At 40.6% G+C, this 14,301-nt stretch overlaps 1 protein-coding gene across 12 annotated transcripts in view; it reads left to right on the top strand.

The window, feature by feature from the left end:
* The first annotated feature begins 440 nt into the window (after nucleotides 1-440).
* SGIP1 (SH3GL interacting endocytic adaptor 1) overlaps nucleotides 441-14,301 on the top strand; it is a 157,899-nt gene continuing 144,038 nt past the window's right edge. For 4 of the 12 annotated variants that reach the window (XM_077333426.1, XM_077333415.1, XM_077333421.1 and 1 more), the window contains exon 1: nucleotides 6,096-6,369. In XM_077333426.1, coding sequence (XP_077189541.1) covers nucleotides 6,228-6,369 — 142 coding nt within the window. In that variant the 5' untranslated portion in view covers nucleotides 6,096-6,227. Of the gene's footprint in view, nucleotides 696-6,094; nucleotides 6,370-14,301 lie in introns of those variants that run through there. The other 8 variants (XM_077333419.1, XM_077333418.1, XM_077333416.1 and 5 more) reach the window with 3 other exon arrangements.

The raw sequence follows: 14,301 nt of genomic DNA, 5'->3' as shown, positions 1-14,301 counted from the left end.
ACATTGTTTCTTGTGTTCAGTGCCAAGCTTGTAGAATTCTTAGCCGTTTTGATGAAACTTGATTTTTTTTTGGCATGTAAAAAATCAATTCCCCCACCCCAGAAACCTGCTTACATGCAGCTTTCACAGCAGAGCTCTCTGTAAATCTGACAGTGCTTGATAATTAATCTCATCCCTCCAGCTGCCGCAACAAGATTATTGAGAAGGAAAATGTAGCACAAAGTACAGAAAGGGGTTTCTGTGTGTGTGTGTGTGTGTGAGAGAGAGGGCTAGAAATGAAGGGGGAAGAGGTTCCTGTGTTCTCCAGGGGTATTGTGTCAGGAGATGCAAGCAAGCTACCATGTGACGAGATAGAAAGCTGGAGGGATTGGCTGAGATACTAGCAGGCGTGTGAGCTAAGCCAGCTCCCTCCCCCCTCCCTCCCCCCTCTCTCTCAGCATCCTTCTGTGATCCTGTAGGTGATACAGCTATAGCAGCATCCATGGCCTGTCTTTTGCCTTAGTGCACATTCATTCCTCTCTCCTTTTCAGTTTTCCCAGAAAAAATTTGTTCCAGCACCTCTGCCTATCATGCATCTGAGAGACTGGTTTTAAGGGCTTCTTACATTAAGCATCTGGTAACTGGAATCGTAATTTCCTGCATTTTTTCAGGCTCCTTGGAAACTGAGGAATGCAATTCTGCCACCATGATGGAAGGTAGGTTGCTCTGGTTATGCCTTAATGTTTCTCCTGTGGTTCTTTTTTTATAGCAGTACCTAGAGGGCAAATACTGTGGGTGCTTAATATTGTAGAATTCATTCTAAATTCTAAATATAGACTTAAAAGGAAAAGGCTAGCTGGGATGGTGCAAATAACCAACATGCTACCTGCCATGTCTGTGATCAGATTCTCCATTTGGTGGATGCAGTTGAGGATATGTACATATTTTTAATGCACATAGGTCTGTTTGTGATGGAGAGGGTGAATGTAGCCCATAGTGGCCTGTAGAAATCCTCTCCGATAAAGAAAATGATGGAATCATATGAAAAACATGGAGTATTTCTCCATTAAATATAATGTTTTAATTAAGTCTTGCACTCTCAATAAAATCATTACCAGTTTTGTTTTTATAAAAGAATCCTGTAATATATTTGTTCAGATCTTATTTGCTGTAAACCTTTATTCAGGAATGCTCTCGATTATTCTGTAGCACAAGGATACATGTACCTGAGGTATTTAAAAGATCAGAATATATTGAAATGGGGTGGGGGGGGGGGAGAGAACCCAGCAGAGGAACCCAGCCGACTGTCTTTCCCTCTTTATCTCTCTTTTTTAAATCCATCCATGTAACGCTTATAGTTTGAGGCCATAACATGACTATCCTACATTACGATGCTGTAATTTGCAGCAGTTATGGCCATAGAATGTCAGCCTGTGTTAGTTTCTGCACACAAATGAAATAGAGGCATCTTATAAAGCAACATGGCCAACTGAGTAGCATAGGACAGTCTTCACAGTATGTTAAAACATGCACATGTAAATACGAGCGGTCAACATGCAAAAAATGATTTGGTCTGACAGGTTTTTGGAGATTTGTTTGGAGCAGCAGAGGGATTTCAACTCACCTAGAATACTAATTTTTGTTTCACCAATTCTGAACTCTTGAGGTAAAAGGTATTTTCCCAGTTCCTATAGGAGTAACTTGTTTTTAGTAATTTGAATATTTTCTTAATTGTTTTATATTTTATGTGATGATGGCAGTATGGGCAGTGAGGTTTAGGGGATTTATACCAGGTGTACTTTAAGTGGATTTTTTTCTGGCTTTTATGCTATACAATGGTGCAGAGATAGCTTTTTGAAAATGGTATTTTACCCTATTTTGAATCAAATATAAATCTAATGAGCAATAACTGAACAGTGTACAAAATGAGCATGTTTGAATAAGGATTCATAATTTCAAACCTAAAACACTTCACTATCATTCAAACAGTTATTTGTATGTCACCCCTCCCATCCCCATATCTTGCTTAATATGGATGCATTTCACAGATTGTTCTTGACAGAAATGTGACTGGATTGCAATTCAACTTCAAAAAATCAGTAATGGCAGATTTCAAAGGTACAAACTAGTTAGCAAAGAGTTAAAATTCTGCCATTTTTTGAAATTAATCAAAGCTCCTTTTATAAAAAGATCTGCTGTATATAGGCTGGAGATCCTGAGTAAATTTATATCAATCACATTTTATGCCTTGAGTTTTAATTTTTTGTTGCCTAGCTTGCATGAATATTTCATGCAAGCCAAATGGTTGAATGTGCTAGGCTTTATTTATTTAGTCTGAAATTTTTAGTCAACTTTGAAGTCCATCCTCAACTAATACATAGTTTTGATTTGATTTTTCTTTCCTGTATAAGCATAGACACTAATGCACAAAAACTCTGCTTAATTTCAACATGTGATGAGTTACTGGTTTGTAGTATTAGAAATTAGCAGGTGCCACTGAGGTTAATGGATTTAATTTTTTGTGCCACAAAAAAACCCCAAGAAACATTTTGGTTATTTTTGCTGTCATTTGCTTTGAGGTAAAGTATTTCTGGCCTGTGAACTTAATCAAGTTCTAAATAATCTATTTCATTGACATAGGGCCCAGTCAAACTATAGAAGACCCTGGATAGCCCTGATCATACCTTCCATATCTTTACGTTTTTTTACCAGTAACTGTGGAAGCTTCCTATTTGGATCAGGACCATGGCAGTAGTGAAAGATGGGACAGATTTTAACTCTTCTCCGATGCCCTCTCCCTAATGCAAATTGGCCTGCTGGAGGCGCTGTATATGCCTGTAAGAAAAACATATGGGAAGACTTATATTTTCCTTACTGAAGCACATGGCAGGCACCACTAGAGGGCCAATTTACAGTGTGAAAGGCAGGATTCCTCCAACACCCCTTTCAGAAGCTATCTGTAGAAATATCTCACCTAGTTTGGACTCCAATGGAACCCAAACAAGCAAGATAATATCATTACCTAATTTCCTTCATTTTAACAAAAACATGTGTGAGTCATACTAACAATCAATCCTATCTGTGAAAACCTACATGATTCAAAGGATGATATTTAAGCTGGAGTCCAATTCTAGTATCTCAACTCAATTAAAACATTTCTCAAAGTTTCCGTTCAAATATTTCCTCCTGGGCCTAAGTATGACTTACTTATGCACAAGAGTTTATATTTACATATGCTTTATGTATTTCAAGAAAAAAATCTTATTTCTTTGCTTAATTTGTAGTAGAAATCTTTTTCATACAGTTTTAGCTTGCCCATGTTTAGTGCAATTAGCACTAGATTTTTTGAATAATCATGATCATGAATACTTTGTGCTGTACTATGTGTATGTTAGCAAAATGTTGCTTTTATTGATTTCATAGTGAATTTAGAAAATCCAAGGGCAAAGGCAGGATATCAATTTAATAAACAACTAATAACAATATACCATGCAAAAATCATACTATTTGAAAACCAAAAAGTATAAGGAATAGGCCATGATTTATAGAGACAAGTTATTCCTCACTCATGACTTCAAGGTGTATTTATACTTCAGTGCATTAAAAGCTTCTTTTGAGACGGACAGAACAAGCCTATACTGCTGGAAGGTCTTTTGAACAAATACACACATCTAGCATTTTGTTCAGATTCAGAAAGAATGCAGTGAGAGTGACTTAAGAGGCTGGAATTGTGCGACAATCCTGAATGTCTCAGTGAAGGTTGAAAAATGCAGGCACAGCCTTTTAAATGCTTGTTTTTGCAAGTCTTTAGTTAGTCTGAAGTTCATATATGTTATTATGTATTTTCTACATGTCATGCAAGCTTTTCTCTGTGCTTAGAGTTCTTGGACGTCACATTTTCACAGGAGCCTACATACTTGGGTCTGATTAGTACAATCCATTCAATTTATGTTGTGGAAAATAGATGCATAGTGTGGACTAGGGTGCCTTTGAGCTTTGAAATGCTTAGGCTGCAGTTATACAAATCTGACCAACATACCAACAAATGTAATCTATAGATTGGGTCTGCATATGTATGGGTGATTCAAATGTCAAATGTAGAGCAATTACCATTCTGTATACATATCAGCTGATACCATAATCAGTCTGCTTTTATCTTTCCCTGTCATGTTCCTTTGTGACAGGCCCATTCTTGAAACCAAGGGGATCCACAATGCCTCTCTGATGTGGGGAATCTGGTTGGTTTAGAGACATAAACCTTTCCCCCAGTTACAAGATGTTCTCAGGGTAGCAAGTGTAAAGACTGAGGGTCACTACTGTGAGTGGGGTTGCTAACCTCCAGTAACTAGTGAGGAGGAGCCCATAGATCTTAGAGCTCTATCGGGCAGAAGATCTCCATCTTGCAGGCCCTGCAGAACTGAGGAAGTTCCTGCAGGGCCGTCATTTCTTCTGAGAGCTCATTCTATCAGGTCGGGTTCAAGACCAAAAAGGTCCTGGTCAAGGCCAGGTGCACTTCCGGTGAGCTGGAAACCACCTACAAATCTGCACAGAGTGAAGAACCATGCATGGGGCATAAGGCCCTAGACAGCCCCTCAAGTATGTGGGGCCCCAACCACAGATGGCCTTGAAGGTCAATACTAGAACTTTAAACTTGATGCAACTCGTAACCACTGTAGAAAAGAAACACACCATGTGTTATCTGAATAGTCTATGCTACTGTTTGGCCATGGGCTCAGGATGTATGCTGTGGTGTGTCAGATGATGGTTTTGGTTGCCAGACTTCCAACTGTTAATTGTGGTTGCCATTTCTTTTCCTTCATTTTTAATATTGCTGTTATGGCACTGTTCTGCACTCCCACCATGTCTCCTGTTAGGAGCAGTGTCCTGTGGGAAGGGGTGGCTGAGGTGTGTCTTAGTGGTACAGGGAGGTTTTTGATCTCCTAGACATTTGTGGAGACAACAAAATACTGCAGTGGTATAGTGGTGCACCATTTAGAAATATGAAGGCTGGGGGGTGGGGAGCTGCCAATTCTGGGTTGGGAAATTCCTGGGGATTTGAAGTTCGATCTGGGAAAAGCTACATTTGGGGAGGGGCTTCAGCAGGATATGATGCAATAGGTTCCACTCTCCAAAGTAGCCATTTTCTCCAGGGAAACTAATCACTGTAGTCAACATCGACATCAGTTATAATTCTGGGAGATCTCTCAGCCCCTCTTGAGCAGGGGGCAAATAATTAGGAATTGCTCATTTCAGCACTACTACAATGTTACTCTCAAGTATTGGAATCTGTGTTCTGTTTTTGTCAAAAATTTTGTGGCTTATTGGGAACAATTCACATTCTGTTTCTTGTTGGAGGAAATGTATGGAATAAATACCTCTTTTTGCTTATGTTGGGAGGACAAAAGTGATGTCCAGCTAGGGTTGCTATGTGTCATTCCTCCCCCCCCCCCAGTCACCAGTGCAGGACAGGTGGGTAAGATTGTCAGATTCAGGTTCGAAAAGTCCTGGAGATTTGGGAATGGAGCCTGGGGAGGACAGGGACCTCAGTGGAGTACAATGGCAAAGAATCCATCCTACAAAACATCCATTTTCTCCAGGAGGACTGTTGTTTGTAGTCTGGATATGAGCTGTAGTTTGAGGGGATCCTCAGGTCTGACCTGAAAGTTGGCATCCCTATGTCCATCTATGGTAATCTTTTCTGTTGCTTGTCAGTTCCTTGGATGCCAGCAGGAGATCAGGAGTGCATGTATGTGTGTGTGTGTGGGGGGGGGGAGGAATGTATGCCAGCATTGTACTGGAATGCTTATACCGCTTCTGATTAAAGCCATAAGTGTTCCAGGATCCATTCCCTAATTTCTCTTGGGGGTTGCCAGCTGTGGGAGTAGCTAGCGCTGCTTATATTGGCTGGCAAAAAAGGGGTGCCTGACCTATTCTTCAAGAAGTTTCAGGATAAAGCCACTTATTTCCTCTTGCAAAGAAGATAATGTCTAAACTGATCATTGGGGACCTTAAGGTAGGAAAACCTTGCCATCTTGATTTTCTGTGAGGCTTATTTATTGTTGGCAAACCCTTTCAGTCATAATAGAATTCTGAGGCATCACAACCAACAACTTGGTTACTATGGAGCTTCTTAGACATGGCTGAGGAAGTATGAATTTCGCCTTCCATTTCAAGAACAACAAATGGGAGGAGATGGATTCTGAGGCGGACACAACTGTCTTCTGTCATCTAAAATGACTTAAGGGGCAATGGCCCATCCTGTAAATTATTTGTCTGTAGAGCCTGTGGGGATAGAGCCAGCTGCTACACTGCACAGTGGCACAACTAGTAGGCCTCAATACAATGAGAAGAGAAAAGAAGAATTCAGCTCACGTCCTGATAAGAATGAGAGTAAGTTTGATGTAATATGCAAACCAGTTAATTTTCTAGGTATATAAATTATGTCCATATCCAAAAGATTAAATCTCATGCCAGTCCCTAAACTTCATTGAAACACATGGTACTGGTATGTAGAATCCACTTCATTGGAGCATGAATCTAGCATGACTAAGAGAGGTTAAAGTAACCAGCGATGAAATACGATCAAATCATTTAAGAGGGATTCAAGTGTTTTTAAGATTTGCTCATGCTAATGGTTATGTAATCAATGCAGCAAAGTAACTAAAAGATGTTTTTGACTTTTCTGTTATTTAAAATTATAGATGAAAACTGAAAGTGAAGTGAAACTCTAACCTAGCACCTCTCAAAGACTGGCTGGTTCTGTCACATTTACAATTTACTGCTGTTACACAAGACGTTGTCAGTATCTGCCAGTTCCTTTTATTCTCATGAAGATGACTCCTTAGATTCATCATAAACACTTTTGTCAATGAGGATTTATCTGGAAAAGAATATGGAAAGTAAAATTTAAAAGCAATGATGATGAAGCCCATAGTGGTTCAATACCAAAATCTTCTCTTCAGAAAGGAGTGGAATTTCTTTTTAAAAAATCGAGAGGTTTTTTTGCCTCTTCTGCTCACTTGTAGACATCCCAATAAAATATGATCTACTTAGCCAGAATATGAGAATGTGGATATCAATATTATGTGAATAATACAGAGTTATTATCTTCTTAAACAGACTACATTAATTCATTCCCCCCTTCCCCATATATAACTGTATCAAATACTACTGGATCTACTCCCCTGGATCTTTTCCGCACCAGGAATTTGCCCTCATCTGGTGGCAGGGAAAATTCCTGGTTCCACATGAAATCGGCAGTGAGTCGGGGCTATCCCAGGTGTGGGCTGACTCAGGCCCTCCATTGCCCCACAGCAAGGGAACGTGGATACATCTGCCTTCCCTTTTTGCTCCGGGTGGTAACAGGGCCTATGCCAGGCCTGGGTCATGGGGAAGGGAAGAGTCAAGATGTTCAGGCCTGGCTTCTCCCTCAACTACTGTATCCTCCAACTACTGCAACTTCTTCACACCAGAAGGTAAAATGTTTTTTTATTATTATTTAAATATATTCACTTAAGCAACTTCAGTATGTATGGAGAATGGAACTGATTGTACAAACCTAAATAGAGTCACACCATTCTGAGTCAATTTAATTCAATGGGCTTAGAAAGGTTAGGAACCCAAAGGTTGAGCTGCCAAAATAATTTTTCAAATATTTATTACATAAATTGCACTCGTTCAACATTTCAAAACATAGTCGTCATGATTTTAAAACATCACATTTCTAACTACACATGGAATAGACCAACATAGAATGGATCAAACATGTTTCAACCTTGAGGGGTCTTCCCCATTGGTCAAATTATTGTGAGGAATGCACTCATATATAAAATAAAGGGCTCGCCAGGTAGCAAAGAAAAATCTGTTAGGTGCTGCTCCAACTAGTCTTTCTAATATAAAGGTATCTGCTATGGAGCCTACCCTCTAAAATACGTACTTCCAGAGGCCACCACTCTCTGCTTTTGCCCAGCTCCCAATCACCAGTGCACTTGTGTCAGAAAAAGGTTATAACTCTGCTTAGGATTGCACCATAAAGCTTGTATCGTGCCAGCTGCCAGTGTCTTATTCTCTTGTTCTTTTTCTGATCTTAAGACCAAGAGGGGAGGGAAGTATTTGGAAATAAGACCACACTGGTTCAGTTTGCCTAGCTCAATGCCATGTTATTGCCTCCTAGGATAAGGGGAAGGAAGCAATGGTATTTATTGGGGAGATGGGGACATTGTGACCAGATATAATGATTACATTGATGCCATTGCAGAGCTTTTTCCAAAAACAAGTCACATCTGCTGGGTTAACCAAAGGGCAACTGGATTTCTTAAAGCAGACTGTTAAGCAGAAAGTCTTTTGGTGTTGCTGACTATTTTGAAGTGCTAACAATTACCTTTATAGCCCATAAATGCTTTCCTGTTCTATATGCTCTCATGAAATAACATGACAGGTTTGGTCACAGAGCAGGTACTTGCTCTTTGAACCTTTGTGTTCAGTGTTTCAGAAGTTTCTAGGGATGGGCACAAACTTGGGAAAATATGGTTTGATTCATAGTTTGCGACGTGCCCCATTTGTGAACCATGGACCATCATGATTTTTTAGCCACCTCACAAACTATTGAGGTTGGTTTGTGAGGCAGTAGAGTTCTCTGACTGACTCTCACTGACCTGCTCTCCAAGCACGGTGAGGATTGGATTTATGGGGTCCAAGTTATCATCTCCCAAAGAAGTACCTCCAGTGGTTTCCACAGAAAGCACTTTCCTGGGAGCACCTGCTTTGGAGGACCATAACTCAGACCCTATCAATCCAATTCTTACAAAACTTGGAGAGCAGGTAGAGAAGAGTCAATCAAAGATGCCCTGCATGTATAGTGTTCCAAGCTTGCATGGGCTCAGTTCTGCTAACAGGCAGTAATTTTGACAGGTGTAGGTTCAGGAAGTTCAGGATAGTACAGAATAGATTCAGTGCAAGGTAGAGACACTAAGCTTGGAGGGCACCTAGAGGAGGATCCAGGGGAGGTCTGCTATAAGTTTGGTGTCTGTAGCTTGTGCAGGATCCATTCTATGCACTCTTGAACTTCCTGAACCTGCACCTGTCAAAGTGACTCAGGTTCATGATTGTAGTTATTTATAGTATGGCATGTTCATAGAACCCAAATATCCTGGATCTGGCATACCCCACCAGATGCCAAGAGAAACCTGGCATCTCAAATATGCCTGTGATCACCCCCAGATCTCTCCAAAACTTCATCCTTCTGACCAGCAACACTTTTTAAAAACCTGGATTCAGCTTCTGCTTGTGCATTCAGTTATTTCACATTCTGATGAGTTAAGCAAATGAGTAGGCTGGCTAAGGACAAGCATTCCTGCTTGCCTCCCAGTGCTACCTTATCATAAGAAGATAAAGCATTACAGTTCCACTCAGCCATCTAGTCAGAAGAAGAGCAAAGTTATTATTTGTGGAAAATTCACAGGGCAAACCTGTTCTAGCCCAGCAGTGCTGAGATTTTTAAATAGCAAACCAAATTGCATTATTAATTTTTTTTCTTTGAGTGCCAGCAGCAAATGAAATAAATGAAAGTAATGTTCTGCCTCTCATAGGGCACTGAAAGCTAGAAGTAAGCACCTACAGTTTATATGGATTCTAAAGAAGTAATGAAAATGTGGTCTTTAACAGTTCATGTGGCAAAAAAGATAAACTACAGTTTATACACACTGAAGATTTCAGCATCCTTTTCAAAATACATTTTATAGAAATCTTTAAAGGATTGCCACAAAGGAGGAAGGAGCATTAAGATTCCATTTTAATTCTCTATACCTACTTCACATCAACCATCAACCACAATGGGAATAAGACTGCATTTCAGATTTATTCATTTTGTTGGCAGAAACAAATAGCAAAACCTTCAAAATGGCATAGTAGGCAAATGTAAGTTGTGATATGAGCAAAACCAGTGATTATACAGGTTGAAGGGATTACAAAGAAATTCTGTGACACCTTAAAGATCAGAGATTTTACCAGCATGAAGCTTTCTTGGACAAACACCTCTTTAAATCAGGAACATGGGTTTGTAATTGAAGTAATGTAATGGGAGGAATCTGTACAGCATTCCAAATTGATTGGCCCATATAATTGGAGAACAATCTGTGATCTAACTAAATAGTTGCATTATAATAATAGTTCAAACTCTCCAAGAGGCAAAGTTTTTGGTGTTTACAATTATTTTCTATCTTGGAACAGAAAAATGTACTCACTCTTGGTCATGGGGCTTCCAGACAATGGCTTGGATAACTGTAGTGGTCATTTGAGGATTGTGTTAGTTTGTACCTTAATAAGTTTTTGTACCACTCACTTCACCACTACCTCCATTCAACTTTGTATTGCTTTGCCTATGCTTTGTTTGCCACTGAATCTTAATTCTGTTCTGCAAAGGTAATCATGGATAGGGAGGCTAAATGAAGAAATGCTTTGTTTGCCAGCTTGGAATTCTGAATGACAGATCTGCCTGCTTTAATTTGCCCAGAATGGTGAAGCAGGAATAAATTTGACCCTTGTGAACTGATGAACAGCAAAATTGCCAAAGTCAGACATTCAAAAGTCAAAGCAGAAAAGGCTCAGTAGAGTTGTTTCCTGTGTTTTCCTTTCTACCTCTATGTGAATAATGTATACAAGCATGCTGAAATGACTTGGGCAGAGAATTTGTTCTGGTAATGTCATGAATTAGTGGTATTCAAAATTATATTCTCATAGGAGGAAAGCCTGTTTTAAAATGGGCCATAGAAAGGCAAAGGAAGGGTGGAAGGGCAGGTCTGGCAGTGAGGCAAACCGCTGGGGCTGGTGCAGCAGAGTGAGGGTGGATGGGCTCCTCCAGATCTCCCAGCAGCAAGGAGTCTTGAGAGTATGGTAGGGCCATGGCAGCATGCATGGATGGCCTTCAGTGTCTGTATTGCTGGATTTCCTATGAAAATGTCATGCCATGAGGGTCCCTTTTTCTCTTGCTCTCTCTTGGCCTTTAATTCATACTTTGTGTGAAGATGTTTTGTTTCATTTGTCCATGTTATCCTGAGGTAACTGCTTCATTGTGTATTGTGTGTATTACTTTCCAAGATTATCCAGTATATTTATTCTCAAAGGAAAATGCTCATACTCGTGTGGTAGTAGCAGCCTTAAAAAAATTACTCTGCTCATAACAATGTATCCTGGGTATGGCAAATTTATTTTATTTATTTTCAGATTTACATGCCACCCTTCTCTGAAGACTCAGGGCATCTGACAACATTTCATAGGATAAAACAATAATTAAAACATTTTAAACATTTTAAAACAAACTAATCATTTACTTTAAAAGCATCAGGGAACTCACCGGGCCATTTCGCACGGCTTCAAAGTAGCAGAATGGTTGCTATTTGGAAACGCTACTAATTTGACATAACCCACGACGTCGTAGACAATCTGCAACAATCCTGAAACCAATCAGCAAAAAGCGCTTCGTTGTGGCGCTTTCAGGGGAATCCAGAAAAGTGGATTCACCCTCCGGATAGCGATACACTCCTGCAACCAATCTGCAACAGTAGCGCTAAAGATCTGTGCGTTACCATTGTTGCTGGTTCTTCAAAGTCCCTCCCCCTGGCTCTCTCCTCCAAACTTCCGGCGAAGCGATCGCCATTTTTTTTTCTCCGAGCGAGCGGGGATAAACGCACCGGCGAGCCTCTTTCTGTTTAGAGGCTTCCCTGGCTTCAGTCCTTCACCTTTAGTCACTAAGCACAAACAACTGAAAAGCCCGTTTGCTGAAATAAAGTCCCTTTATTTTTTACAAATAAATTCAGCCGAAAATCGTGCCCGTGAGAGGGGGGGGGGATTTTTTTTTTATCACTCGAGGCAGCGTGCAAATGATCATACAATCAAACGACAGCTCACATTAGGCAGCTGGATGGGTCTCTCCGTAGCAACGAATCTACCTAGATTCATTGCTATGGGTCGTTTTTTTTTTTTTTTAAAAACCTTTCTTAAAGGGAAAGGGGCTGTTTGGGAGCATGCTAACGGCTGCCCATTGGCTGCTTGACGGCCAGGGGCGGGACGAGCTTGGCAATAGCGCTTCCTTTCTAGCGATTTCTGCCGAGACCGGAAGCCTGTGGGAAACGCTAAAAAACGCAACTGATTCCACTACAAAGGCAGGTATGCATAACGACGAATTCCACTATTTTAAATGGCGATTTTTCATTCCGCAAACAATTTGCAACAAAGATCCCTGTGCGAAAAGGCCCACCATCTTCTCTCTGATGGGGTAGAAGAGGAGATAAAGAGCTTTGCTTTTAAAATACTGAGTGGGCATACAGAAGTTTTTCATTTGTTCAGGGAGGACAGCCTATTGGTGGTATTTGTGGACCTCAGCCATAGGCCTGGTAGAACAGCTCTGTTGTGCATGCCTTATTGACCTGTTTGTCCCACAGGGCCCTGATCTCACCCAGGAGAGTATTCCACCAGGCCCACACCAGGGCTGAATTAAGTGCAAAACATGGCCAACAAGGTATATTCTCATCAATTGAAATTTGGAGGTGTGTACAAGTATAATGGGCAGTTAATCACTGATGCGTTATATAGATCCAAGAACCTTGATTAGGGGGTTCAAATCAAATTGTACTGTTGACTTGAGGGAGTGGTAGTTGAGAGTGGCACTTCAGGATCAAAGTATCCTAAAATAGTGAAGTGAACCAGTAATCTTTCCTGATGTAAATTGCTCCTAGGAAACGGGCAGGAGTAGAGCTGCCAGCTCTAGGTAGGGAAATAACTGGCAAATTTAGGGGTAGAGCCATGAATGAGTGGGATTTGGGGTGGGTAAGGACCTCAGTGAAGAATAATGTTATGGAGTCTACTCAGCCATTTTCTCTGGGGGAACTAATTTCTGTAATCTGGAGATGGGCTGAGATCCCCAAGTCCTTCAGCGGAGATGATCCCTATTAAGGTAGGAAAATTAGAGCCTGTGTGTATATCCTGCCTCCACTGACATTTAAAATTTTTGTAACAAACAAGCTTATGCCTGTTTATCTAAGGAGTGACAGCCAAGTGATAGCTCTAAACAATTATAAACTCAAGTCTGTAGAACAAAACAGCTACATTTTTGTAACAAACTATCAATTGTAGCTAGTAATATGAAATTTCCTTTATTCTTGTTGCCTTTTCACCTGTCACATTTAAACCTGAAACTCCCCTGACAGACTTGACCATTTCCCCATAAAAGTGAAATAAAATGGTTTATGTGTTGTTAAATAATTTCAATCTCTCATATGCCATAATCAAGCATATACCAAATGAAGATTTTGTCAGTTCCTCAGCATCCTAGGCTAGATTGGAATATCTCTTTATACGCTTAAATTTCTGTGGTGGAAAACCAAGAAACAAAAAGAAAAAGAAGCCACTTTACTAAGACCGTTTATGCACTGGAGGTTTCATGCTGGGCTGCAGACTGGAGTTTTAGTCATGGCAGGTTGCTCCACCTCTTCCTGCACCCACATGGGGGAGCATTTGGCCTGGGGCATGTAATCCGTGTCATATCGTCATAACAATATGACACTGGAAGATGAGCCCTTCAGGTCGGAAGGTGTCCAATATGCTACTGGGGATGAGCAGACGGCTAGTATGAGTAGCTCCAGAATCAATGAAGCGACTAGGCCAAAGCCGAAAGGACGCTCAGTTGTGGCGGTAACTGGAGGTGAAAAGACAGTCAGATGCTGTAAAGATTTTTATTCCATAGGAACCTGGAACATCAGATCTATGAATCAAGGCAAGCTGGACGTGGTCAAACAATAGATGACAAGACATTTTAGGAATCAGTGAACTAAAATGGACATGAATGAGTGAATTTAATTCAGATGACCATCAGGCACACTACTGTGAGCAAGAATCTCGCAGAAGAAATGGAGTAGCCTTCATAATCAATAAGAGAGTAGGAAAAGCAGTCTTGGGATACAATCCCCAAAATGACAGAATGATCTCAGTTCGAATCCAAGGCAACCATTCAACATCACAGTGATCCAGGTCTATGACCCATCCACTGCTGCTGAAGAGGATGAAGTTGACCAGTTCTATGAAGCCCTACAACACCTTCTAGAAGCAACGCCAAAAAATGATTTGTTTATCATCATGGGGCATTGGAATGCTAAAGTAGGAAGCCAAAAGATAACCGGGATAACAGGCAAGTTTGGCCTTGGAGAACAATATGAAGAAGGAAACAAGCTGGTAGAATTTTGTCAAGAGAATACAAAGGTCATAGCAAACGCTCTTTTCCAACAACCCAAGAGATGACTCTACACATGGACATCACCAGACAGTCAGATT

The sequence above is a fragment of the Paroedura picta genome, chromosome 4, assembly GCF_049243985.1.
Source record: "Paroedura picta isolate Pp20150507F chromosome 4, Ppicta_v3.0, whole genome shotgun sequence".
Lineage (NCBI taxonomy): Eukaryota > Metazoa > Chordata > Lepidosauria > Squamata > Gekkonidae > Paroedura > Paroedura picta.
This window is presented reverse-complemented; position numbering and strand designations above follow the sequence as displayed.